General features: G+C 58.2%; 1 protein-coding gene across 2 annotated transcripts; it reads left to right on the forward strand.

The window, feature by feature from the left end:
* SLC9A1 (solute carrier family 9 member A1) lies at positions 1-24,602 on the forward strand. 2 transcript variants are annotated; one of them, XM_061357661.1, is made up of 12 exons: positions 1-351; positions 17,230-17,690; positions 19,057-19,307; positions 19,764-19,981; positions 20,116-20,318; positions 20,764-20,853; positions 21,221-21,291; positions 21,812-21,985; positions 22,097-22,211; positions 22,534-22,614; positions 22,800-22,872; positions 23,536-24,602. In XM_061357661.1, exons 1-12 carry the CDS (start codon positions 27-29, stop codon positions 23,856-23,858), a joined length of 2,385 nt encoding a protein of 794 aa, XP_061213645.1. In that variant the 5' UTR covers positions 1-26; the 3' UTR covers positions 23,859-24,602. The 2 variants fall into 2 exon arrangements, with proteins under 2 accessions (XP_061213645.1, XP_061213644.1); XM_061357660.1 differs by having other exon boundaries at positions 2-351; positions 22,534-22,635.
* The last annotated feature ends 1,991 nt before the right edge of the window (positions 24,603-26,593 follow it).

Genomic DNA, 26,593 nt, shown 5'->3' on the forward strand with positions numbered 1-26,593 from the left:
GCCCCGCCGACCCCGCGCCCGCCGCCATGGGCGCCGCGGCCCTGCGCGCCCTGCCCTGGGCCCTGCTGCTGCTGGGGCCGCTGCTGCCCGGCCAGGGCTTGCAGGCCAACTCCGAGCCCCCGCAGCGGCACCCGGCCCCTCTGCCCGCGGGCGAGAGCGGCGGCTTCACCACGGCGCCGCCCGGCTCTGCCCAGGAGATCCTGCCGCTGCACCGGCAGCCGGCCAACGCCTCGGCAGAGGAGCACGCCAAGCCCCGCAAAGCCTTCCCCGTCCTGGGCATCGACTACACCCACGTCCGCATCCCCTTCGAGATCTCCCTCTGGATCCTCCTGGCCTGCCTCATGAAGCTGGGTAGGTTGGAAAGGCGCCGGGGAGGGAGCCTCCAGCACCCCAGGAGCGGGCACCCTGAGCATCCCCTGGAGCATTCCAGGGTGGGACCCCCCCCCCCCGGCATCCTGAGGAGGGCTCCCCTGGAGCATCCGAGGGTGGCAGTCACTGGCTGGGCAGCACAGACACCCCAGGGTGGGACTGCCAGAGCATGCCAGGGAGGGACCTGCTGGAGCATCCCCTGTATCCCCGCCGGGCACCCTGAGGCAGGGGTGGGCACTGCTCTCCCCACGACCTTGGGTCTGTCAGGGCCTGGTAGACAGGGCAGCAGCATCCCGGCCTTGCTCAGCACAGCCTTGCGCATTTCACCGGTTGGGAACACGGCTGGAGATGCTCCCCAAGCCTTGAGCATTCCCCTGCTTGGTTTCCTATCCTCCCTTCGGCACTCTGGAGGAAGCATCCGGTTTGTTTCCTGCCTTTCTCAGCCACAGATGCATTTTGTAACCTTGGAGAAGTCACTTCAAAACCTCCTGGCGCCTCCACCTTCTCTTCCTCCCCCTCCATAGCAAAGCAGGGGGGCAGCTGCCCCTGCTGCAGAGCATCCAGAGGGTTCCTGCCTTAAAGCTGAGGAGCGTCAGGGGCCAGAGGGCTGCGAAAGTCACCCTGTGCAATGCCCCTCTCTGGGCAAGCATCCGGCTGTCGGGCTGGGGGTTGTTGACAAAGTGTTTTCCAAACTTGTGCAGCGGAATCGATGGCAACCGAAATATCCCAAAGTGATGTGGCTTCGGGATACAGCTCCAATCTCAGCGGGGAGGCTGGGCTGGCCCCGCTCCCATCAGTGGTCCTACAAAGCCAAGATAGGTGAAACGTTTGCCTGTTGTGCTGTAGCGCGGTGCTGGGAGGGAAGGCAGCTCTGCCTTCATTTTGCCTCTCAATCACCACCAGCGATCTAAGAATGCTAAGGGTAGCTCTGCCCATTGAAATCTCGCTTTGGGAGCTCTTCAGAAGCTGGTGCCTGTTGGAAACCGTGCCCTGGCCTGGCCTGGAGGGGTACGAGAGGCCCCCAGGAGCTTAGTTCTCCCTGCTCAACTTTGCCTCATCCCCTTCCCAGCCCCCTGGGGATGCGGAGGCAGCAAAGCCCTGTTTCCACATCCCTCCTGGGTGGTTTATTTACATGCAGCGGAGCGAACCCTTCAGACCCGGAGGCTTCCTCCTGTCTGCGAGGCAAGGCAGGGGCAGACCCAGGCGGGGTCCGTGGGGTTTCTCCCTTCCCAGCTTCGCCTACGACGATTTAAGGTGCACGTTAACTGGAGGGTGCCTCGCGGGAGACGCAGCCGCCAAATCGATCTGCTTTCCGAGGGCTCTCCCAGCGCGGAGCAAGCGACCTCTGGTAGCTGCTCGGGGCTATTGCACTGCGCTTGCAGTCCTGCCCGGCAGCGCGGGGAGTGATGGAGGCAGAAGCACCAGTGCGGAAGCGGGTGGAGAAAGGAGGGGCCAGCGGCGGTGCCCTGCGCCCTGCTCCGAGGAGCCGCGGAGGGAAAGCGCCAGAATGGGCAGGGGAAAGCGGCTCCGCCGGGGGGGGACACGGAGGGGGACACGGGGGCCATCGCTGCCCGCTGCCTGCCCCCCTCCTGCGGGGACCCTCCGGCCGTGGGGCTGCGGGAGGCGGCTTCTCTCCTGGAGTGAGGGCTCGGGTGTGCTGCACAAGTTATTTCTGGCGGTGAGCTGAGCCCCGCTGGTGCTTCCGTGCTGTGCGCATTACGCAAGGCTGGGGATGAGGGGGTATATTTTAGGAGGAGCTGCCTTGCGAACTTGGCAAGGGGCCTTCGGAGATGGCAGGTGCTCTGCAGCTCTCCGGGATGTGGATTATGCCACAATCCATACCCTGGGTTGCCTGCCCCTTTCACAGGGGCTTCAGCAGCAGTCCTGGAGCATCCTTCTGCTTGGCCTCCTCTCCAGGGTTGCTTGTTCACCTTGTTCTGGTGTGGGGTTCCCAAGCTGCTGGTGCAGCTGAACTGTCGGCCTCGCTCTGCGTGTGTTGCTCACTGTCTAAATACTGGCTCCATCAGTGCCACCTTGGACCAGAGGATGTTGTTTGAGAGCAGCAAAATAGCCTTTTTTCCACCCAGGGATAGCTCCTGTGCCTGTGCAGTACAAGCTGTGAGGGCAGGATGAGACACACAGGTCTCCAGGCTCCCTAAAGCAGGCAGTGTTGGAGCATCCAGCTGCTATTTAGAGAGGAAGGGGGATGGTGAGCAGAAGCAGTGCTTCTTCTCCCCCCTGTCCTGTTAATGTGTATCCATAGATGCAAAGGGGGAACAGCTTTACTCCAAGAGGGGCAATGGGCTGTGCAGCATGGGCTGTGCATGACAGCTTGCCACCGGCCCCAGCTTCTCCCCAACCTCCAGACCCCCCTTTACTGGGTTAGTGCTGGTCATTGAGCCTCATGTTGCTGCAAAAGTGAATCTTCACCCCTGTGAATGGCTTTGGGGTGTCACCCACACACTGCAGACAGTGCAGAGCAACCACTTGGAGCGCAGAAGCCTTTACAGGGCTCTCCTCTGGGCTAGGAGATACAGCCTGACCCTTGTCCTGTTGCTCAGTTTCCCCTCATCACTCTTGACACTTTAGACAGTCCCTTCCAGAGGGTTTATCCTGTCTCCAGCAGCCCTGTCTGTGAGTTAGGTTGGGGAATCAAAGGTGTGAGTAGGGCCCTTCCCTTCTTGACATAGTCTTTGTTGATTCCTGGAGGATTCACACATGAGAGGGGCTGGATTTCTTCAACAGTGGGACTGGTTACCCCCGTGTGTCCTACAGGCATGGGCTCTTTCTGCTTTGCTAATCCCAGATGAGAAGGGGAATGCTGGTGCCGGCTGCTTCACTTCATACTCACACGGTATTTTAAGACTGAGTAGGAGAAGAGGGGGTGAGGGATAGCTCCAGCCATGCCTCTACAGAGCCATATGCGGACCACATCTGGTGGTGGCTTGACTTGGCCAGCAAAGGTGGAGAAGCCTTCCCGGCTGAGGGTTGCAACCGGGCATTATCTTAACCTGTTGCATTGCTGCACAAGGTCAGAACACATAAGCCATAAATGACCCAGGCGAGAAGCCCTCTGTGCCTGTCTGCAAGGGTTTGCAAGGCCATTGTAAGGGTTTCCTTCCCTCTGTGCCCAAGGAGTGGTAGGAAAGGGCCAGGGCACAAGAACCTGGTTTCCTGGCACTGAGGAATTGACGTGGCTCCAGGAGATGTTCAGGGCAATTCAGATCTCTCCGTTTCAGGGGGAAGGGAAGGAGTGAGTCAGGAATGTAAATAACAGATTGTGGTTAGCACGCCTTTGGCTGTGGCCTGCTGGTCAGAGCACCAGCTCCTGGAGAAGAATTGGGGTTACCCGTGTCTCCCAAGGACATCTTCCAAAGCCGCAAAGCATAGCAGTCATATTTCCATAGTGCATTAGGAGCTGCCTTCCTGTTGTCTCTCTGCACCAATTGACTTTTCAGCCTCTTCCCAAACGTCCTCGGAGCATCCTGGCCATTCCACTTTGCCGCTCAAGTGTGTGGTGAAATGTGATGGCTTGGCCTTGGATGGACACCATGTGCTGACCAAGCTGCTCTGTCCCTTCCCTCCTGGCAGGAGAGGGTGGGGAGAAAATGAGATGCAAGAACCTCTTAAAGGCAGGTAAATAAGGAAAACGGGAAGGCCGCACATGGAAGCAAAGGAAAACACAGAAGATTCATTCTCTACTTCCCATCAGCAGGCCATGTCCAGCCACTTCCCAGGAGACAGCAGTGGTTGCTCTGAAAGGCAAGCGTTGTAATAAGGAATGTCCCCGGTCTTCCTCCTTTCTCTTTACTTCTGTTGCTGAGCAGATATCCTGTGGTGTGCAGTGTCCCTTTGGTCAGTTGGGGTCTGCTGTCCTGGCTGTGTCTGCTCCCGGGATCTTGACCAGCTCCAGTTGGAGACAGCCTTGCTGCTGTGGAGTGCTGCTGCAGCCAAATTGGAGTGTTCTCCTCCTGGCCACCAGCACACAGCACCGTGGGGAAAACTAATACATAGAGGACAGCTATGGAGAAAACGAGCTCCATCTCATCCCGGTACGTGAGGACTTGATGTCCTACGTGGCCATGCTGGCTGTTACTGCAGAGGGTCCCCACGAGGCACTGCCTTAGAGCTGAGCTCTTACCCTACTTTTGCTCACTGATGTGCGCTAGATGCGCGCTCGCTGCCTGATGCAGTGCTCCACTTGGGCTTGGAGCCTGGAGCAAGAACTGAGTCATTGCTGTCTCTCCCCCCTTCACAGCACTCAACGTGTGTCTGGGTCAGGCTGTTGTCAGGGTGTTCCCTCTCCTTCCCTCCCTCCCAACCAGCACCAAACTGGTACTTGCAGACTGGCTGTTGTGTGTGATTGTTGGGCTGGGAGAGGCTGTATGGGGCGAGCAGAAAGGGGGCCCAGAGCTGCAGGGAGCTCTGTGGTATGTGGGGATGTGCTGCTGCTTTGGGGGTGTTTGGTGACAGATCCCGGGCATGGGGCATCCCAGCGTCAGGTGGCAGTGGCCTCACCAACTGTCCCCAGTGCTGCTGTCTGGGGAGGAGGAAGATGAAGGAAGTTCCCAGGGCCTGTGGGCTGGTGATAGGAGCTGGGAAAAGAAGAGCAAAACATGATGGGTACAAGTAGGGCTGTGGAGCCTCATGGAGGAGCAGGAACGATTTCAAGCTAGAGAAGTGTGTTGAGGCTGGCAGTGAGATTTGGCTGCTAAAACACTCGGGTGCTTTATGGATGCTTTTAGCAGCCCACATCCCTGAAACCCTGCATTTTGGAAGGGCAAACCCGTAAGTCTCACCGGGACCTGTCGGTTAATGGACTCGAGGGTTGGATTGGCTGAGGGGCTGATAAGCAGGGCAGGAAACATGGCACAGAATGTAGGAATTGAATGTGGGAGACCAGATGTGGAGCAGAGCCACTGGTGTGGGGTGTGGGGACATGGCTGCTGATGCCACCTCCAAGGGTTGGGAAGGGGACAGTAAAGAAACCTCCCAAGATGTGCCCTGGCCCAGCAGGGTCCTCATGCTGGACCTGTGTGTCTGATGGGTGGGATGAGCGCGCTGGGGGTTCTCTTCTGCCACCACAAGATCGGCTTCTTCTGAGCTGTGCTGGGGATGGCCGTGAGCAAAGCCTGGCTGGTGGGAAGGGCTGGAGGTGTCGGGGTTGTTTCAGCTGGACCCATGGCACTGGTTGGTGTGGGGAATGTTTGTTTTAAAGCCATGGCTGATTTCATGTGTGGGTGCAGATACCAAGGTGCTGTGTGGTGAGATCACCCCACATGCTTCCCGGTTTGTGTTGGTGAGCTTGTGCCTGTTCTGCAGGGAACTGAGGCTCGATGAATAGATGTTAGGAAAGGATTTTGAAATACCCATGCAGCTGGTGCTACAGAAGTGTAAATTGTGATGATAATGAAGTTAAACAGCCTCTTCTAATGCAGACTTGTTGCATTCCCACTTCCTTATTGGGGAATGATCCAAACACATGCTCTGGTTTCTCTTTCTCTCTGCTTTACCGTCTCAGAAAGAACAGCCATGGCATGTTCTTCGCCTTCCCTGCTCTGCCCATTGTTGATGCTTGAGCAAAATCCCTCCAAACTCTTCCCTCTATGGATCTGAGAAAGCCATGACGTTAATTAGGGCTGGAAGAGTGAAAGATTCCTGCTGTGAAGTACAGGATGGCGATGGAGTGGGAAAAGCTGAAGACATCTGTAATCACTGCCGCTACCCCCCCCGGTGAGCCCTAGTGCCCATTAAAGCATGATTACGCTGGGTTGAAGCCCTGGCTTTGCACCCCACGGGGACCCTCAGGCCTGCAGGGATGCCTGGATCTGCTTTCTGCACCTTGAGGCCACTCAGGAGCTGAAGCTGTTGTTTCATCCTGTTTAGTAAGGAAGGCTTGGACACGCAGGGCAGGGGTGGCATGGGGGTGCTGGCTTGCAGGTCCTGCAATGGCCAGAGCCCACATGGGTGCTGCTCTGGCTTCCAGGGAGATGCTGTGAAGTTCTCCCTCCAACAGAGCCGGGCTGGTTTGTGGGGTAGGAGCAGAACAGAGCACGGTTTGGGTCATGCCCTCCATCCCACATTGCCCAGGCACCCAGCCACGGCTTACCCACGATAGCCAGAGGTGCTGGAGCTCCCTTGGGAATAAGTGGGGTGGAGAACCAGTCTACCAGTCTTTTGTCTGTAATTAGTGTGGCTACATAGGGATTGGGAATCACACGTGGGAGAAAGGAAAGCCGCACAGTGGTGGAGGGAAGGGGAGAGGGTGGTTCTATGAGTGACAAACCTGTGGCACCAAGGGGCTGGAGCCCTTCTGCAGACATGACAGGCATCTCAGTGCCTCCTGTATAAGCCAGAAGCTCATTAGGCTTCCAAAAGAGTATTTCATTCACATAATCCCTTCCCTTTTCCATCTTGCAAGTCCTGGGATTTGGCTGTACACTGCAAAGATGCTGGGGCTGTAGGAGTCATGCAGGAGTGAGGCCTTTGCTAGAGCAGCATTTGAGTTGTGGATATGAGAGGAAACTTTAAGCAATAATGAGGATGGGTTACTGCAGCTGCCTTGTAAACATCTGATTTTCTGCAATATGTCTCTCTTTTGGCTCCCCAAGGCTTCATTTGTTCAAATAAAAGCTGAAATGCACCCGGAATGCTCTGTGAAAACACAGATGGAGCTGGGTTACACCTCTCCCATGTGCTGGCTTCCTTGCCTTGCCTGGCTTGTCAGCAGTTTCTTCTCACCCATTGGGACTCAAAGCTGCTGGGGTAGGTTTGAGAACAGCCTCAGTGGTTGGAAATCTGGGCTGGCTGCCCTCAAAGGGAAGAGAGGTTGTGGCAAGGGTTGACTTGAACCAAGTATCCATGCTTGGTCCTCTCATTTCATGGTTCTAGGCCAGGTTGGACACGGGCTTGGAGCAAGCTGCTCCAGTGGAAGGGGTCCCTGGCCGTGGCAGGGGCTGGAGCTGGAGGAGCCTTAAGGTCCCTTCCAACCCAAACCAGTCTGGGATTATGTGAGAAAGAGGCAAGCTCTGCATTTGCCATCTCTTCTACATGGCACTTGATGTTTTGCTTTTCTCTCTCATTTCTCCAGTTGTGTGTTAATGGAGGGATGCCTATCTCGGCATGCTTTATTCTCCTGCTCTTTCCTGGGGCAGAACACGTGTTTGTGCTTGGGAAGGAAGACCTGAAATGCAAAGCTCTGCAGGCAGGCATGCACACACACATTGCTGTGTGTTTGGCACAAAAGGTGTGATCCAAGATTGATCAGTGCTTGGAGGGGAGTAGTGAGAATAAATCTGGTGCTGTGATGCCCTTTGGTGACGGATTTGATTGGGGCACGGCCGACCAAAGGCTTGTTTGAAGCTGGGGTGATGTTTTGAGTGGAAGGTTGGAGAACGCAAAGTACTTCTTGTAATGGGAAGAGAACAAAGCGTTTCCTTGGGTTGCCCAGGAGTGACTCATAAATGTCGGAGCATCGATGCTCTTTGTCTCCAGAAAGTCACAACACAACCTTGAGGGACAGCTTTTAAATTCACTTGCTAGTGAACGCTGGCAGGGAAGTCATTCCACTCCCTTTAGCAAGGCTGCAAGATGCAAATCTGCAGAAGCAGACTCCCTTTCCCAGTGCCTGGAATTATGCTGCAGTTTGGAGTCATGACACGCTAATTCTTACTGATAGATATGGAGAGAAGGCAGCTTCCCATCCTGCTGCTGGAGTACAAATGCCACAGGTGCAGACTTAGGCACGCACAGGCCTTTAAAGAGAAGAGCTGGTGTATCCAGCCCTGCTAGTGCCTCAGTTTCCCTTGGGAGCACTTTTCCCACTGCAGCTTTGGTCCCTGGAGGGTGCATTTTGCAAGGTACAGGCTCTTGTCTCTGTGAAGTGCTGCCGAGAGGGGAGAGCATCTGCTCCCAGAGCACTTCTGTTCGCTTGGCTGGGTGTGAAACAGCGTTGCCTGCATCCTGATGGAGAGGGGATGCTGGAAACGGCATCTGATGGGGATGCTTCTCCAGCTCCTGGTCCCACCAGGGTGCCTTAGGCGGTGGGATCTCTGCATGCTGGCAGCTCCTGCCAGGAGCTGGGGGAGAGAAGGTGACTGGGTGCTCCTGCTGGCTCTCAACGCGGTGCTGGCGTGTGCTGCGAGCGGTGTTGCTTTGTCTGGGTTTGCAAAGCCCGGTAGTAATCAGCGCTAATTGCAATTACCTCCTCCCTCCTGGTGGAGGGGGGAGCAACAGGTTGTTTCCTGAAAAGCCTTTGTTTGTCCTTCCTGCCCCTGTTCCCGGTAGGAAATCTGCTCTTCCTGGGAAGGGCGATTGGCACCGCTCTGCCTGGGGAGCTTGACCCGGCTCACCCTGGGCTGGCTCAGCTTTAACGCTTCCCGAGGCTCCAAGGGCCAGCAGGAGCCGTGTGCGTGAGGTCAGGGAGCTGGGGGAGCAATAGAGCCTTACCCTGAGTGAGCAGGGACCATCTCTTCACAAGGCCTGGGGTCATTTCTGCTCCAGAGCAGCTCAGTATTCAGTTAAACAGCGTGCAGTCTTGCTTTGCATCATGCAGAAAGTAACTGGGAGGATCCTGTTTTAGGAGACCCCCAGCTCGAGGCAGATGTGTTGCACTGACCCCTCCTAGCCCAGCTATTCATGGCATCCAGATGAAGCAGCCTGGGAAGAGCTGTGTTTAGCTCCTGGCCCCTTTCCCTTGAGCTGGAGCAGTGTTTCCAGACACTTTTATTAGCTCCAAATGCTCAAGTTGTCGCTGTTCTGATACTTCTGAAGGACATAAAACAGGATGAGGATGCTGTTGCGCCATAGAGAACTGGGTTTTCTGGGGTAAATGAGCTATGGCAGGAAGAACCCAGGCTTGCTGGCTTGGCTCTGGATGGGAGATGGTGGAAGAAAGTTTAAAATGAGCCTTGGAGCCACAGCAGCAGGACTTTTGCATGGCAGTTTGTCCCTGTTTGCCTCCATACCTGTGTGCCCGGTTCCTGCTGCGTGACTGCCAACGGCTGGTAAGGATCCATATGGTCCCGCCTTAGGAAACCTGCATGTGGAGCATGCCTGAGGGCTTCCAACAGGTTTGCTAATCTCAGCCTGTGGCTTGGGAGCAGCCTTGTACCGTGCCCGTTAGAGGAATGCAGTCAGCAGGGAGTGGGGTTACTGGAATCACTGCAGGTTGTTAATGGCCACGTAGCGCCAGACCCTCGACGGGTTTCTCATTGCTGCTCCAGAGGACATTGGGGTTTGCAGCATCTCACTATGGAGCTGGAGAGAGGTGGAGGGTGGAGAGGAGCTGCTGTGCTCAGCACAGCTGGATCTGCAAGAGGCTTCTTCATAATGTGATGGGACCAGCGCTTGCTACGGCAGTATCTCCAGTTGGCTCCAGTTCCTCCTTACTAGATATGGTGTAACTGTGGATGAAGCTGTATGCTTCTCAGTCTTTAATAGGTCTTTCTCAGTATCTCCTTCTCTTGCAGCATGTCCTTGCCTTTTCTTCTGGTTTGAAGGAGAAGCATTATCTAAACATAGGGCTGGAAAGGGGGAGCCGCTGGGTTCTCACGCCAGCTCTCGCGCCGCTCACTTGGGGACTTGGGCAAATCCATTTAATGCCTTTTGTCTCTCATTTCCTTTTACAGCTGGGAGGAAATTAATACCAGCTCTGTAAAAGACTCCCAATTGATCTGTTAATTTCTTGTGAGTGCTTTGGAGGTAAAATGAGGGTGTGTGCTTTGCTGCATTGCTTCTGGAATGAAAGAGAGTATTCAAGTGTTTCCACTCCACCTCTGCCCATGGGTTGCACCACAGCGTGGTACAGGAGCATACAGGTGCCTTCTCCGGGGAGGCTGAGCTCTCAGCCCGGCCTGAGCTGCTCCATGCTGAGTGCCTGGGAGAAGAAAGGGACACAGCCCCTTAGCATGGGGAGGGAAGCTGAGTGGGCAAACAGCTTTGTGCTGGGGGGTGAGCTGGTGCTGTGCCTGCCCTGGGCCCCAAGAAGGGCTCTCTCCCTGTTAGCACTGGAGTCCTGGGGCTCTGTGTAAACAGTGCAGCTCCCTGCAAGGGGCCGCCCATCCTGGCAGGCTGATAGCCAGGCTGCCTGCGGATGATTCAGAGCTCTCCTGGTGCATCCTCCTCCCGCTATGCAGCACTGCCACCGGGGGCCCCCAGCCCCTCAAGCGCAGCAGCCTCCTTCTGTGCCACCTTCGGGCAGAGCAAATGGGTTTTCCCTCTCTAAGGGGAGTGCTTGGCTCCTGGGGGGTGTCAGAGCTGGGCTCATCTGCATGCAGCTCGTCATCCCATCTGCTGCAGCGTGCAGCAATGCCTTTGGTTGTGTTCCCCAGGCTGCTCCTCTTTCTGAGACCTTTCTGCATCCCCACACCCAGCCCTACCGAAAAGGAGCAGCCCCGTGGTTTCCAGATAGTGCCATCACCATCACTGGGTGACGTTGCTCATGCCTGGGAGGGGGCTGCAGTGATGGGGTGTCATGTTTGACACCCCTGCATCCTCCTGGAGCCAGGCAATGACTGCTCTTGGCAGAGCCGGCAGCCCGTGGGGCGCAGGGAGGTGCTCCCAGGGGAAGGCAAGGCTCTGGCACGGTGGTGAGGACGAGAGGCACTTTCCTATGTGATGCTGCTGCAGGCACTGAGTTACCAGAAGAGTCTTTGCCCTGCCTTACATCGCTCTGCCCCCTTGCTCACCTCCTCTCTGAAAGGTTCCAGGCATGGAACAGCAGGGAGTGCACCCCAGACCAGCTCTGAGCTGTCCTCTCCTTGCCCTGGACCTTGCAGAGAGCCAGACCAGCATCACTCCTGCTTATGCCCTGTGTGCACAGGAGCCTTTAGCATCCCCCTGAGGAGGAAGGCTCTGGCTGCAGCTTATTCTCTGCTTATCCTATCCCGGGGCATGGGCTTTGCTCCCAAAAGGGAGAGTGGGAAAGGCAAGTGCCTGCCTGCTCTATCCAGCTGCCTTGGGGGTGTCTGGATTTGTCTCCCCTTCCATCAGAGGGTTTATTCAGGGCCTGCCAGTGGGAGCAGGCTGCAAAATGCTGCTGCAGGAGGATGGTGCAACTGGGAAGGGATCAGACATCGCAGCCCTGCTGCAAACCCTGCCAGCTCCCGGCAGGAATACAGGGTAGGGATGCAGGGATGCTGTCTGCTCTTTGCTTGGGACGGAGGGCTCTTCCCTTATGGTACTGCCCAGCAGGATGCCTTTTTCTAGCATGGCTGTACTTCAAGAGCTTGGCCAGGCTGGCTTGCAGCAGTGCTTGCCAGGTCTGCAGGGCTCAGGCCAATGCACACTCAGTGCTGGGGCTGAGCGGCTCAGCTGCATGCTCGTACCTGACAGTGCCTGCTGCTTGCTCTGTAGCCGTTGGGTTTTGAGTCCCTCGCGGGTTGGCCCCGTGCTGTCGGGGTTGTTCTCTCTGGAAAGCAGGCAGGGTGCAGGCAGGTCACTCCCGTGCACGCTTGCCTTGCCACGGGCGTTGGGGTTGAGTGCGTGAGACTGAGGAGGGGAGGCTGTGCCAGGCGGCTCTGGGTCTATCGCAGGGAACTCCTTCCCTTTGCTCCTGCTTTGTTTGCAGAACGGTGGCAAGAGGGGGAAAACAAGGGCTAATTCCGTACCTGAGGTGGGACGCACTGTTTGAGCAAAGGGGCATGGTGCACCAAGGAAAACAAAGCTGTACCTTTAGCAGTGGGTGTGAATGGCTGTTGACTGCAGCATCCAGCTCAGCACTGAGGTCTGGTCAGGCACCAGCTGAGCCAGGCTGTGCTGGGCACTTTGCATTAGGGCGCACAGACCCTGTGGCTTCGTCTCCCTCCCTCCCTGCCTGCATCCCTGCTCATGGGAGGCTGGGCTGCAGAAGAGGGATCCCCCAGATTAGGCCTGGATGTCTTGCTTTTCCCTTCTCTCCCTGTGCTTGCTTTGCAGCGAGGCCTGGGTGGGTGCTGCCTGCGTGGCCTCTGTGTGGGATCTGCATTAACTCCGTGAGTCACAAAAAAGCAGCTGTAATTAATTCCCTTCCTGCTCCTTGGCTTTGCTTTGCAATTAGTGACAAGAAAATAATGAGGCTTGAATGAAGCATTTGGGTTGATCAGGAGGAAATGGTCGTGCGTAGGAGCTTGTTCTGTACCTGCCTTTGAACCAAACAACAAAACAAGTCAACTTCTAAGAAGGAAATGTCACTTTTGGGGTGGCAAATCAAAGTTATTCCCTTCAGGACATCTGATGTGTCTCTAAGAGGCTGCCCCAACCAAGCCACATTGCTGACACCAGCCCAAAGAGAGCTGCAGGAGAGCACTTGGGAGACTGGGACTTGCTCCATGCTGAACCTGAAGAGAGCTTGGCAAAGCTGGAGCTGCTGCAGGGCCTCACATGTGCCACCCCTGGCTGCCTTGGTGCTCGGTGGCAGGAGGTGACGGTGAAGCTTGTGGGATGCAATGGATGTAATTCAAGTACCCTGGGTTTCCCACCTCCCCTTGCAGGGCGATAGGAGCCTGGCCTCGCTCTAGGTTTAGGTGTAAATCACCAGCTGTTCAGTTCCTCCCCTTCCCTCCAGATGTGCCCATCACATCTGTGCTGGTGCTGGGCGCACACTGCTTCCCTTCTGTGCCCTTCCCCAGGCTCCTTGCCCCCTGTCTGCGCAGGCAGGGCCGTGGATCCAGCTCCATTTGACAAGAGAGGCTGACACACGCTGCCAGCCCCCTGCTAGGGGCTTAGCCCCACATCCTCAACCCCCCAAAACACAGGGCATCAAAGTCAGGCCGTGGTGGTCTCTGTGCTCTGCAGACCCCAGAGCCCATTCCCAGCCCTTCTCCCTGCCTGCTGCTTCTCACTGGAGAAGGAGGAAGGGATGGAGCAGGGGAATGCTTTGCAGACGGCTCGTCCCCATGGCTGGTGGCACCTCAGTGACTCTGGGGCTCATCCAGCAAAGCACTGCTGTGTCCCATGGGAGCATAGCAGGTGTCCATACCCACCTGCATCCCTCACCAAGGGGGTGATGGCTTTGCTGGTGGCACAGAGCATCTCTGTGCAGCCCCCAGACCCTGCCAGCCTGGTGTCCTGAAGGGTTAAAGTGGCCTTTGGAGGGGCCCTGGTGCTGCTGAGCCACGTGTGCCTCCTCCAGCCCCGCTCTCTGCAGTGTCCTTCAGAAGGGCAGCCGTCTGAGCATGCCTGCTCCCCATTCCTGGACTCCGTGCCTTCTCCCAGGGCTTTTCCAGCACCGCAGTGCTCTCTGTACTGAAGCCATGTGGCTGCTCAGTCCCACCCTGCAGCCCTGACGGGCACCCATGGGTGCCTGGGGCTGCAGAGAGCATCACCTGGAGGGCATCCAAAGGTGGAGAAGCTCTAATCCCCTTAACTGTGAATGTGCCAGAGTCTCTCCAGCCATGCCCCATGCTCCTTCCCTCCTTCCTCCCCCTCTTCACCCGGCTCCAGCTCAAGCACTGGGTGGGTTTTCATCCCTCCTCCATCACATTCCTTTTCCTCCTGTGACAGGAGGGGATGTTAATCCCAGCCAAAATCAACCTGCAGCTCTAAGGAGGATGCGATGCTGATCCAAGTGGTGGGCACTGACCCTGCAGTCCCCAGGGCTGGGCCACTGTCTCATGGTTCAGGCTGCCTCCAGCAGCAGCAGGTTATCCCCCCTGGACAGCAGTGTTCGTCAGGGCCATGGGCATTGCAGGGGCTCTCACAATTCCAGCTCCAGCCCTGAGGGGAAGGACTTGTTGGGAGAAGGGGTGTTGGCTGAGGAGAAGCTCCCCATGACCTGGCCTTGAGCAGGGCGGTGTGTGAGGCTTTGCCTCCTTCCTTTCATCCCAAGTGTCTGATTAAACTGTTCTTTCTGTGCTGCTCTGGGAGAGGTCTTTAAAACCAGGGGAGCAGTGCCAGAGCTCTGACTAAGCCTGACCCTGGGTCTCGTGCCATATGGAGCTGTATTGCAGCAGCCAGTGTGATGGGGGGGAGAAGTTCTGCATGGCTGGGACAGGGTAATGCTGTGGAGTGGAGAGGGCAAAGGCCTTGCAGATGCTGCAGGACACGGCGCTTGTTGGCCTTCTGCTGTGGGATGAGGCTGGGCTGAGCAAAGGGGGATGCTCCCTTCTCTGTGTGCAGTGGGTTCCCAGCACCTTGAGAGCTGCTGTTGGGTTGAGAGCTGGAAATCTTCCTCTTGTGGCCTTCGGAGCAGCTCAGGGCATGGGGCCACTGCAAGAACATCACCGCGGGCAAATGCTTGTTGGGACCCAGCTCTTCCAGACAGCAGGGTGGGGATGCAGGAGCTGGGTGCCCAGCAGCCTTCCCTCTGCCTCTCTTACCTCCAGGGCCCTCCTGCCCAGGCTGCGGATGAAAGCAGATCAGATATGGTGAGTCTGGAGTCCTGAGGCAGCAGAGGAGCAGCTGCTGCTGGATGGAGTTTATGTAAAAGGCAGGCACTGCATCCGAGCCGTGCTGCGGGACTGCAGGAACCCACAGAGAGCTGAGGAAGGAGAAATCCACACGTAGGTCAGAGGCTTTCCCAAGCTGCTTGCTTGGGAGTAAGTGTTTACATGGCACAGCATCCGCCTCGGGAAGAGCAGCCTGGCTCGCCCTTCATAGGGGACCTTTCTGTCCTAGCTGAGGAGCAGCAGAGAGCGATTCCCATGCTGGGCACGTGCATGATGAGGACAAGGAGCCATCTTAATAGGAACTCTTCACTTCTGCATCCCCTTTTCCTTGTTTGCTCAAGCTCTCGGTGCTGGTGTTTACTCAACTGGGCTTGCTTTTAATAGTCTGGGAGCTGTGTCATGCTGGTGATGGGGAGCTGCTCCCATGGAGTTTGTTTTCCAGAGGAAGAAGCCTGGGTGCCTGTGCTGGTGATGTGGGGGCTCTGGGGAGCCCTCATGGAAATGGGGTCTCGTGGGACCTCTCTGCCATGAGAAACCAGCCAAAGCCCAGTGGGTGCTTCTCCCAGTTTGCAGCAGGGCCCCATGAGATTTAACCTTTAACCAAAGCAGCCGGAACAGGAGCCTGGGGGTTGTTATGGCTTAGCCATAATAAGGTAAGGCTATTACCTACTCTGCTGTCGTGAGCCCCCCCTGCAGTCCCGATCCAGCTCCCCCACCCCAAAGCAGGATGTTGGCCCAGCACCCGGAGCAGGATCCCAGCAGCAGCTTGGTACCGATCAGCTTCCGAGGGCTCTAAAAATACTGAGCAGAGCACGCAAAGAGCAAAACATGGCTGAGATTCAGCTAAATCCAAGGCATAATTAAAATGCAGCCCGTGTGAGTGTGGTTTTAGGGCTCTACAAGAAGGTTCTAAGCACTGAATTCACATCAGCACGCAAATGTTCCAACGGAATGGGATCCTGGGGCCTGTGGGGACGGAGTGAGAGCTGCTTAATCGGCCCTGTTTGTGTTCTAGTCATGACTGAACGTACTTAGCAAGCAAGAACTGATCTGTGGGCTTCTCCCTGCTTGTGTGGCTCTCAGTCTTACTGTGGCCCAGGGCTGGTGTGTGCTGGGATGGGTGATTGCCCCAGGGTGCTGGAAGGGAACACTTGTTCCTGGTGTTTGCATGAGCTGTGCTTGGAACAGGGTTTATCACTCCCCTCCCATAGGGAGCTCCGTGCCAGGGCTGCTCTGGGGTGCTCAGCACTTGGGTGAGCTGCTGAGGGGTCAGAGACAGGAAGGATGAGGAATCATTTCCAGCCCAGGATGCTGGTGGCTGGACACTGGGAGAGCACTGGGAGAGAGCTTGGATGCTTCCATCTCCCATGGGCTTCCTCTCATGCCCAAACCTGAAGGCCACGGAGCAGTTTGCTTGGAGATTGGTGCTGAGCAGCTCCATACCAGCAGCAGGATGGTGGCTCATTAGGGAGCGGGGGTTAAATCTGTAGTGAACGATGCGCAGATGGCCCAGGCCGGATGGAACACAGGAACACGGGATGCCAAAGCAGGGCTCCTTATTTTAAACTGCTTCCCTTGCCAGGGAGCGAGTGTGCCTCCCTTCCGAATAATCACTATAAAGCCTGGGAGTGGATCCAGGGAACCCGAAATCCTTCTGTGGGCACCGGTGCGTTGGCTGCAGTGCTGCTTCGTGGTTGCCATCACGCAGCGCGCCCACCCCTGCGGGCAGATGCCCGCGTTGCAGAGGGGGAGCTTGGTGGGGGGATGTTGTCCCAATGGGTCATGGCTGGCTCAGAGAGCCGCGTTTGGGGTTGTGCTGTGATTCACAAAGGGGGAAATGAGTTTCCTCTCACCCTCCACCCCAAGGAGCAGCCCTGATGTGTCCTGTCCCTTCTCCACGCCTGGGAGCACCAAGTGGCCATCTAAAACCTCCTGACGCTCCAAGTGCATCCTCAGCCCCACCGAGCACCATCTCCCCTCCATCCCCTGCACCAGGGACGCGTGGGGACGGGCACGGCTGCCTCCTGCCAGCCTGGCACGCTGGGTGCAGCAGCGCTGGTGGGCAGGCTGCTGTCTGACAGCAGGGGAGTGCCAGAGCCCACGTGTGCCAGCGATGAGGAGCTGGGGTGGAAGAGCTGGAGCCAGCAACAGCTTGTGCTGGGAGAACTGCCTGTGCTGCACACAGCTGCCAGTGGAGTCTGGAGGGGCACTGGGCATGGGTGCCACAGGGTTGCTGCCGCCTGGTAAACTCTGGTGCCAGGTCTCACTTTCTGGTCTGAGATCAAGCAGCGCCAGGCGATGTGGGTCTGGTGAAGCTGCAGTTTCCACTTTACAGCATGAAGAAGAAGGGGGTTGGAAGAGGAAACTGAGGCACACAAAGGACCCTGAAGAGCGCAGGGAGGGCTGGGACTGGTCCCTGACTCTTGCAGGGGTGTCCTCCCACAGAGAGTATGCCCCATTCATGTGTTGTGTCTTGCTCTCTCCTCCTCCCCAGGCTTCCATGTGATCCCTTCAGTGTCCAGCATCGTTCCTGAGAGCTGCCTGCTCATCGTGGTGGGCCTTTTGGTTGGGGGCCTCATCAAAGGGGTGGGTGAAAAGCCCCCCATCCTCAAGTCAGACATCTTCTTCCTCTTCCTCCTCCCACCCATCATCTTGGATGCCGGCTATTTCCTCCCCTTGCGCCAGTTCACCGAGAACCTGGGCACCATCCTCATCTTCGCCGTGGTGGGGACACTCTGGAATGCCTTCTTCTTGGGTGGCTTGATGTATGCCGTGTGCCAGCTCGGTGGCCCTGGCCTCAACCACATCGGCCTCTTGGCCAACCTGCTTTTCGGCAGCATCATCTCGGCTGTGGACCCGGTGGCCGTGCTTGCTGTCTTTGAGGAGATCCACATCAATGAGCTGCTCCACATCCTGGTCTTCGGGGAGTCCCTGCTCAATGATGCTGTCACGGTGGTGAGTGCAGGAGGGGCATCGGCCAAGGGGATGGCCTTTGCTTTGGTGGAGCCTCCCTGGGTGCTGGCACCAGGTTGGCAGCTCTCAGTCAGTCCCTGTAGGCAGAGCCATAGACTGGGTCACTCCCAGCCTCCAGGTGCCTCCTGCCAGCCAAACTGCAGCAGCTCGTCTTGCTCCTAACCCTCTGCAGATGCAAAGCTAAATATAGTGGCTTAAAGCACTGCAGAGGTTGGTTGAGGTGAAGCATTTCGCTGGGTGGGTTGGGTTGACCAGGAGCACGCGCTCAGGCAGCGCACAGCAAGGCTGCTCCTGGCGCCTTCCTCTCCTGGGAGTCTGTTCTCCCCCTTTGAATGGCACTGCTGACGTGCCGGTGCCTGGGGAGGTGAGCAGGAACCTGGGCTGGTGCTGGTGCTGGTGCTGGCTTGGGCAGCACTGCCACAGAGCTGCTGCCCCCTCCTGTTTCCCTCCTTCCTCCCTGTCCTCCGGTTGCAGCACCAAGGAGGTGGGAGGGGAGGACATGGCCCAGCCGTGCCAAGGGCTCCTGCCCCAGGGGCTGTGGCCAGGCTGGATCCCACCCAGGTCACCCACAGCCCCAGCCCTGGAGCTGCAGCTTAGCAGGGACCTGTCGAAGGTTTGGGGGCCAGGCCGCTTGCGAAGGACGTCTGTGTGCAGGTGCTGCCTTGGCCGTTCTCCTCCTGCAGAGCTGACCTCTGCATTCACTTTGAGCCCACAGCTTTTTCCTGGCTCTTCTCCCATATCCCAGCTGTCCGTTCCAGAGCTGGCTGCTGGCGGGGAACACGCTGTCCCACCACAGGGCTTTTCCCAGACAATTCCCCCCCTTTTCACCAGAGGGGCTGCCTGCCGGGTCTGTGTCCCTGCTCCCATCCCTAGGGAATGCTTTTGCCTTCTGCTCTCATGTCTGTCCCTGCTCATGTACCAGGACCCATGTACCCTACCCTGGTAGGCAGGAGCTGGCACTTGGGCCTCTCCCTGCTTGCCAGCACTGCCATCCCTTAGGATGCCCTAAAGCTGCATGAAGGGTTTGGGCTGTCCTCTGGGCTGAACAGGGCAGATGTTGGCTTTGTCAAGTGTCCCCCAGCCTGGATCTGTCCTCATCTACTCACTGGGAAACAGGAGCAGGCTCTGACTGGTTCGGACTTTGACTGAAGCCTCCCTGGGACAGTGGTTGGAGCTGTGTTGGGGAGCAGACCTGTCCCAGACACTTCTCCAATGGCACCGTGTCCCTGTGAGCCCTGTGGGCCTATATATGGGCCCTATGCAGTGTTCCCATGCAGGTCTCCTCTGAGGTGAGGCTGTCTCTTGGCAGCGGGACCGTTGGAACCCTCATCTCCCTTCTCCTGCCCAGGTCCTCTACCACCTCTTTGAGGAGTTTGCCAACTTCGAGCAGGTGACCATCATCGACATCATCCTCGGCTTCCTCAGCTTCTTCGTGGTGTCGCTGGGCGGCGTCTTCGTGGGTGTCATTTATGGGGTGATCGCTGCCTTCACGTCCCGCTTCACCTCCCACATCCGAGTCATCGAGCCCCTCTTCGTCTTCCTCTACAGCTACATGGCCTATCTCTCTGCTGAGCTCTTCCACCTCTCCGGCATCATGGCGTGAGTTGGACACGGGTGGGATGTGGTGCCCTCCTGTCCCCAGGACCATTTGGAGGTGGTGTAAGCAGAGCCCTCTGGCTGTGCCAGCATGGCCAGTACATGCCCAGTAAGGGCCAGAGGTGTGTTTGAGCTAGGAAGTGCAGGGAGACACACGAGGGAAGCGACTCTCTTGAGTTGTCCCACAGATCCTGGGGTGCTGGCAGCCCAATGCCCTTTCTCCTGGGCACACAGTGGTGGTGAGTGCTCAAGGCAATGTGGTTTTGAGCTCCAGTGCTCACTCCTGCCCTACCAGAGGGAAGGAGAAACCTCCTGTTGCCTTCTCTGGAGGCTTTGAATTGATGTTGGTGTCTTGCAAGCCCTGTCCTGCTCTGGGTTTTGGTATAGGAGCTGCAGGGCCAGGGGTCAGGGCTGTCCCCCTGTTCCGATGGCTGCTGAGGGCCTCAATCTTGCCCCTAGGCTCATCGCCTCTGGTGTGGTCATGCGGCCCTATGTGGAAGCCAACATCTCCCACAAGTCCCACACCACTATCAAGTACTTCCTCAAGATGTGGAGCAGTGTGAGCGAGACCCTCATCTTCATCTTCCTGGGTGTCTCCACTGTGGCTGGCCACCACTACTGGAACTGGACCTTTGTCATCAGCACACTGCTCTTCTGCCTCATTGCAAGGGTTCTAGGTGAGTGTCAGTGTGGTGTCAAAGGCCTTTGGGACGGTCCTGGGTGATGGGCAGCTCTGGGGGCCATGGGACCCTAGTTTGCCTTTTCAGAGGAGACTGGAGGGCATCCTTCACCATCCTGTCCCACTCCTCAGGTGTCCTGGTCCTCACCTGGTTCATCAACAAGTTCCGAATCGTGAAGCTGACGCCAAAAGACCAGTTCATCATCGCCTACGGGGGCCTGCGGGGAGCCATCGCCTTCTCCCTCGGGTACCTCCTGGACTACAGGCATTTTGGCATGAGGGACATGTTCCTCACAGCCATCATCACAGTCATCTTCTTTACCGTTTTCGTGCAGGTTGGTGGCATGCAGTGGTCACAGTGTGCTTTCAGAGGGCAAGAGGATTGTTCCTCCTATCACAGAGTCATAGAATGGTTTGGGTTGGAAAGGACCTTAAGATCATCCAGTTTCAACCCCCTGCCATGGGCAGGAACACCTCACACCAGGCTCCGTCCAACCTGGCCTTGAACACTGCCAGGGATGGGGCAGCCACAGCTTCTCTGGGCACCCTGTGCCAGCGCCTCAGCACCCTCCCAGGGAAGAGCTCCTGCCTCACATCTAACCTGCACTTCCCCTGTTTCAGTTTCCTCCCAGGCACTCTCACTGTCCCTTTCTCCAAAAGCCCATGGGGCTGCCAGGCGACACCGGCAGCATGGAGGCCGGTGGTTTGGCTTTGCTGAACCCATCCCGCTCCCACTGGTGTGCCTTGGGGAGAGGTCTAACCACCATCCCTGATCCTTAGGGCATGACCATCCGGCCCTTGGTGGACCTGCTGGCTGTAAAGAAGAAGCAGGAGACAAAGCGCTCCATCAATGAAGAGATCCACACGCAGGTAACCCATGGGCTGGGCCTTCTCTTCACCACCTTAGTCCTCTCCTCTCTCTGCTTTGGCCACCTCCACCGCTGTAACCAGGCAGGTTTACAGAGCGGGACCTGCCCCTAAATCAGTGCCCAAGGTAAGGGGGATGGAGAAAGGGCTATTCCCTGTGTTACCCAGTGCCTGCTCTGACCCAGAACCTCCCTTGGACCCGGTAGAGCAGCAGCCCGGTTATGTAGGACTGTGCTGCCCTCCTGAGGCCGGCCCAGCCTGGACCCACAACCCTGAGTGCCCTCACCCCTGTGTCAGCATGGGTCTTGGGATGGGGAGCGAGCGAGCGGCAGCCCCGCAAGCTTCCTACACCTTGGAACTTCTCTTTCAGTTCTTGGATCACCTTCTGACAGGGATCGAAGATATCTGTGGTCACTACGGGCATCACCACTGGAAGGACAAGTGAGGGACCTGCGGGGGATATGGGGAAGGGTTGGGATCACCGCCTGGCCAGGCTTTTTCTGGGCTGTAATCATCGAATCCCAGCATGGCTTGGAAAGAACTTTAAAGCTCCTCCAGCTCCAGCCCCTGCCACAGGCAGGGACACCTTCCACTAGACCAGGTTGCTCCAAGCCCCATCCAACCTGGCCTTGTGCATCCACATCCACACCCCCCTTGATCAATTGCTCCACCTGGGGTGTGCAGGCGGGGCTGCAGGGCTGCACCCCTTCACCATGGCACCTCCACAGCAGTGTGGGAGCTGCCAATGGCCAGCACCTGCAGGAGCTCAGGACCATCCATTGTGGGTGCAAGCTGGTGCTGGGTGTTCTGGAGGCTGCCCAGGGAAGCCTGGCCTGGCCTGTGCTGGTGGGCACTGAAACATCTTGTGCTGGGCTGAGGCAGGGCTGGGGAGCAGGCAGGGGGTGCTGGGTCAGGGGAGCTCTGATGTCTCTGCTCCTCCTTTCCCCTTGTCCTTGGGAAGGCTGAATCGCTTCAACAAGAAGTACGTGAAGAAGTGCCTGATCGCGGGGGAGCGCTCCAAGGAGCCCCAGCTCATCGCGTTCTACCATAAGATGGAGATGAAGCAGGCAATCGAGCTGGTGGAGAGCGGGGGCATAGGCAAGATCCCCTCTGCTGTCTCCACTGTGTCCATCCAGTGAGTTCCTCAGGCCTGGCTGCCCTGGGCCCCCCTGCAGGCTGCAGGGCAAGCAGCCGCCCGTGCTGCCACGGCCGTGGCGGTGTCACCGACTCCTGTCTGTCCACCCAGGAACATCAACCCCAAGACGCTCCCTGTGGAGCGCGCCCTTCCCGCCCTCTCCAAGGACAAGGAGGAGGAAATCCGGAAAATCCTCCGCAACAACCTGCAGAAGACCCGGCAGAGGGTGAGGGGCTCCTTTGCTTCCCCGCGGGTGCCCCCAGCCACTTCCCACCTGGAGCTCCTGGGGCCCTTCACCCTGTGCCCTGCTGCCCTGTGTGCTCCTGTCTGCCTTTTCCTCCTGGAATGGTGCTGCAGGGGATACTGCCTTGGTTCGTGTCCTAAACACTTGCTGGGCCAAGGTGGGTGAATCGGGCATGCAAAGGACGAGGTTCCATGGACGCACTCCACCCACTGGTGGCTGTTTGAGCCATCGCCAAGGGGACCCTGCCTTGCCTTCCCATGTGTTCTTTTTTAACCCTTCTCCTTTTCTTGGGGCCTTTTCCCAGTTGAGATCCTACAACCGGCACACGCTGGTGGCTGACCCCTACGAGGAGGCCTGGAATCAGATGCTGCTGCGGAGGCAGAAGGTCCGGCAGCTGGAACAGAAGGTGCCGAGGGGATGCTGGGGCAGGGATGCCAGCACAAGGGGTGGAGGTCGGGGAGCTGAGGGGGGCTTCCCACCCTGGGAAGGGCACTGGGGTCAATTCCCCACTTCCCCTTTCCCATTGACCTTGGCCACCCCACTGGACACATCCCTGTGCTCTGCTTGCAGATGAACAACTACCTGACGGTGCCGGCTCACAGGCTGGATTCACCCACCATGTCCCGGGCTCGCATAGGCTCAGGTAGGTGAGGGGGGGTCACCACTGCCAGTGCCTTGCTGCGTACCCCAGTACTTGGGTGCTGAAGCACTCAGAGATTGTATTGTCCTGCACCTACTCAGTTCCTCTGCATCATCCCCATCCCACTCCCCTGGGGCAGTGCAACCAGGCTGGGGGACTGAAGCACCCCACTTGCTTCCTGGCATGTATCCCACTGGGAATTCAGCTTGTCTGGTTGGTAGCTCTGTCCAGAGCTCAGCTGGCTCCATCCACAGCCACATTCCTGGCCATGCTTTGGAGACGAGACCAGGAGTGCTCAGCCCCAAGTCCTGGACTCACAGCTTCTCCATCACCCATTTTCGCTTTGCCATCTTTGGTTCCTCCTGTCCCGTGTGTCCTCTCCTGCTCTGGGGACAGCGTGATGGGTTGTGATGGGTTGTGATGGGTTGTGATGGGGTGTGATGGGGTGTGATGGGGTGTGATGGGGTATGGCAGAGTGTGATGCTGGTGCTTGTAGAACCGGTGGTTCATCAGCAGAGGGCAGCTTCAGCCCTCACCAGTGGTGCGCGGGGCTGCCTGGGACCGCTCCATATGGACTGTAGAAGTCAGGCATCCCTGCCCCAGGCATCCCGGCTCCTGGGTTATCCTGGCTCCCTTTGTCTGTAACACCCCTCTCTGCCTCCCCAGACCCTCTGGCCTATGAACCCAAGGCAGACTCTGAGAACCTGCCCATCATCACCATCGACCCAGCCTCGCCGCAGTCCCCGGAATCCGTGGACCTGATGAATGAGGAGCCCAAGGGCTGCAGTGGGCTCCCTCCCTCGCCGGAGGAGGATGAGGAGGGGCTGGTGATGCAGGTGAAGGAGCCTTCCTCACCGGGCACTGACGATGTCTTCACCCCGGGCACCGGTGACAGCCCCAGCAACCAGCGGATGCTGCGATGCCTCAGTGACCCGGGGCCTCGGCCAGAGCCTGAGGAAGGGGAGCCCTTCATCCCCAAGGGGCAGTAGCCAGCGTGCAAAGCCTCACGCGCCTCCAGACCATTTCTCTCTCTTCATTTCTTCTTTCTCTGCTCTCCCTTTTGGTTTCCTCTATCACTACACACCGGCTTCGGGAAGGGGAGACTGTCCTGGATGGGCTGGGATCGCCAGGACAGCTTTGCCTAGCGCGCCCTGGGCTGGCCCCGAGGAGCGGGGAAGGAGCCCCCGGGATGCACTGAGCTCCTCAGCCTGGGGGGGACGGACAATTCACCCCCAGGGCTGGGCTTTGGGATTTGCAGGTGCCCCGGAGGGGCTTCCCTGGAGGCTGCCCACAGGGTGGGCTCTGGCCAGGGAGCTGGGGGTGTCCGTGACGGCTGCCCCATGGCACTGGTTCACCTCTCCCTGGCTTGTGCTTTCCCTGCTTCGGAGCAGAGGTAGGAGGACAGGAGCCAGGCTCCGCACCAGGGACCCTCCCGGGGACCTCAGGCTCACGTCGCTACTCCCGCCTTGGCCACTTCCCCCCCGGAGCCCCTCTGGCCCCGCATTCCACGCCAGGTCTTGTTCAATAGATATCCTAGAGCCATGCAAGGGGGAGCCGGGGCCCCTCGCTCCGAGTGGCCTTGCAAGCCTGGGCCTTTCCATCCCTCCTGGAACCGCTGCCACCCGTCCCCATGGGACCCTCTGCCCCTCGCCCCGTGCCTGCGCGGCACCGGCTGCTCCTTAACCAAAGATGGGTCCAGGCTCCCCGGTGTGGGGAGGGGGCATGTGGGGGTTCAGCTGACTACATGGGGGGGGGGCTGTATCGCTCCCTGCAGCCACGAGATGCTGGGGAAGAGACATGGGGCCACTGGGGAGGGTGGCAGGAGGGAGGGGTCACTGGGGGGGTTGGGGGTCCTGAGCTTGGAAGGCCCCATCGCTCCGCATGGCTTGGCCGGGTGTTGGCAGTGCTCCCCTTCGCCATGGGGCTGCCTGTGCCATGCCGTGGGGTGCTCACCAGCCCTCCCCACGCTGTGCCTTGCCACGTGTCATCGCTGCCCCGGTGGGCAGCGGGGGCCTGATGTCCATGTGGCTCTGTCACACCAGGGCGAGAGCCCCCCTGCTGCCTGCGCTGCTGCTGCCCTGCTCTGTGTCCAGGAGGGAAACAAAGCAATGCGGATTCTCTGGTATCTAAAGGAAAGACAAACACGTATAAAGAGAATCTGGGTTTTTATCATGAATATTCTAATAAATTAATGGTAATTTTTAGCGGAGGTTTCCCCAGCTCTTTGGGATCCAACCCCTGCCATGGCATCCTGGGAGGCCTCATTCCCACTGGGATGTTCAGTGCTGGCCCTTCGCCTTCCCACTGTGGCTGAAGGGGCAGGGTCCTGCTGCAGCAGCACTGGGGTCCCTGCCTACACTGCAGACAGGTTTGGGGGCTGTGTGCCCAGGGGAGGGGGCTCATCTGACCCCTTGGTTAAAGCCAAGCCCTCTCTCATCACCCCCCCAGGCTGGAGTGCCCTTAAGCTCTTTGCTGTCACTTGCGGTGGGAGGCGTCTCATCGCTGCACGTTAAAGCTCTGACTCCAGAGGCTGTGACTCAGGCCCTCGCCATCCAGCTCCAGCATCAGCGCCGGTGTTGCTCATGTGCTTCACATACCTGAGGCCCAGGGTTCCCCGTGGTCCTGGGCTGGAACGTGGCCACCCCAGCACAGGGCTTCCCCCCTTGCCAAGGGGTCCCTGGGCAGGATGAGGTGGAGTGTGGGGTAGGCGATGCCATAGGGCCCATGGTGGGGCTGGGCATCCCTACACCCGCTCATCCCCAGGGCATGGGGGACCCAAACCAGGAAGATTTGTCAGGAATGGGCCTCGGCTCTGTCCTCACTGCATCCCAGTGCCAGGAGCACCAAGAGGTGCCGGTGCAGCCCAGAGGCAGGGGATGGCCCCTGTGCAGGCACAGAGGCTGCTGCCTGAGCATCCCCCACGTGCCAGCAAGCATCACGTGCAGCCCCCCTTGGCCCCAGTCACACCTTTACTGCCAGAACCCACAAACTGAGGCATTTCCAGGATACTCTTGTCTCTGTCTCAAAGGGTGAATAACTCCTTGTAATGAGGGAGGAGTAATGATCCCCGCGGGGCTGGGCTGTCACTGCTGAGCAACTGCCAGCACACACGCAGGAGGGATGGACCGGGCCCAGCCTATGCTGGTGATGCCCTTCCCCTCTGTACCCCTTGGCTCCCTCTGCTCCCCCCCCCCCGAGCATGTCAGGGTCCTGGTGGTGCCAAGTGCAGGGAGAGCCCGTGCCCGGCTCAGGTGAGTGGTGCTGGGATGGTCACCTCCCGCCACGGGTTTCAGAGCACAAATCCGGTGTCACTGGGAAGCCACCGAGGGCCGGACACAGGAGCAGGGAATGGGAGCGGTGACACCATGGACAGCTTGGAGGGGACAGCGCGGTCCCTGCCCTGCTCTGGGGACAGGGGTCCCTGTCCCTGTGCCCCAGCAGTGCTTGTTGCCCCCAGCTCCCCAGGCAGCAGCCCAGGGAGGTGATGGGGCCATTCCCCAGCCCTGTGTCACCTCCAGTAATGACACCCTGCGCTCCCTTTCATCTCAGTGCCTCCTCTCCAGGGCAAGGGTGTCCCAACAGCATCGCTTGTCATTAGCTCCAGATAGGGAATGGAGCCCGCGGGTCCTGAACAGGGGCACCCCTCATGCTGGGCAGGAAACACCAGTGCTCACCATGGGGAAGCCTGTTCTTTAGGCAGCTGTGACCACTGGGGCCATGGAGG

This window comes from Neopsephotus bourkii, unplaced genomic scaffold (assembly GCF_033783945.1).
Source record: "Neopsephotus bourkii isolate Nb327-2 ecotype Australia unplaced genomic scaffold, CSIRO-AGI_Nbou_v1 NB_909, whole genome shotgun sequence".
In the NCBI taxonomy this organism is placed as follows: Eukaryota; Metazoa; Chordata; class Aves; order Psittaciformes; family Psittacidae; genus Neopsephotus; species Neopsephotus bourkii.

Bases quoted from the DNA above. Each gene is read 5' to 3' on its own strand.
- SLC9A1 (XM_061357660.1), top strand. From the start codon at position 27: ATGGGCGCCGCGGCCCTGCGCGCCCTGCCCTGGGCCCTGCTGCTGCTG. The intron at 21,292-21,811 runs GTGAGGGACCTG...GTCCTTGGGAAG, and splicing joins CATCACCACTGGAAGGACAA to GCTGAATCGCTTCAACAAGA. The intron at 22,636-22,799 runs GTGCCGAGGGGA...CTCTGCTTGCAG, and splicing joins TCCGGCAGCTGGAACAGAAG to ATGAACAACTACCTGACGGT.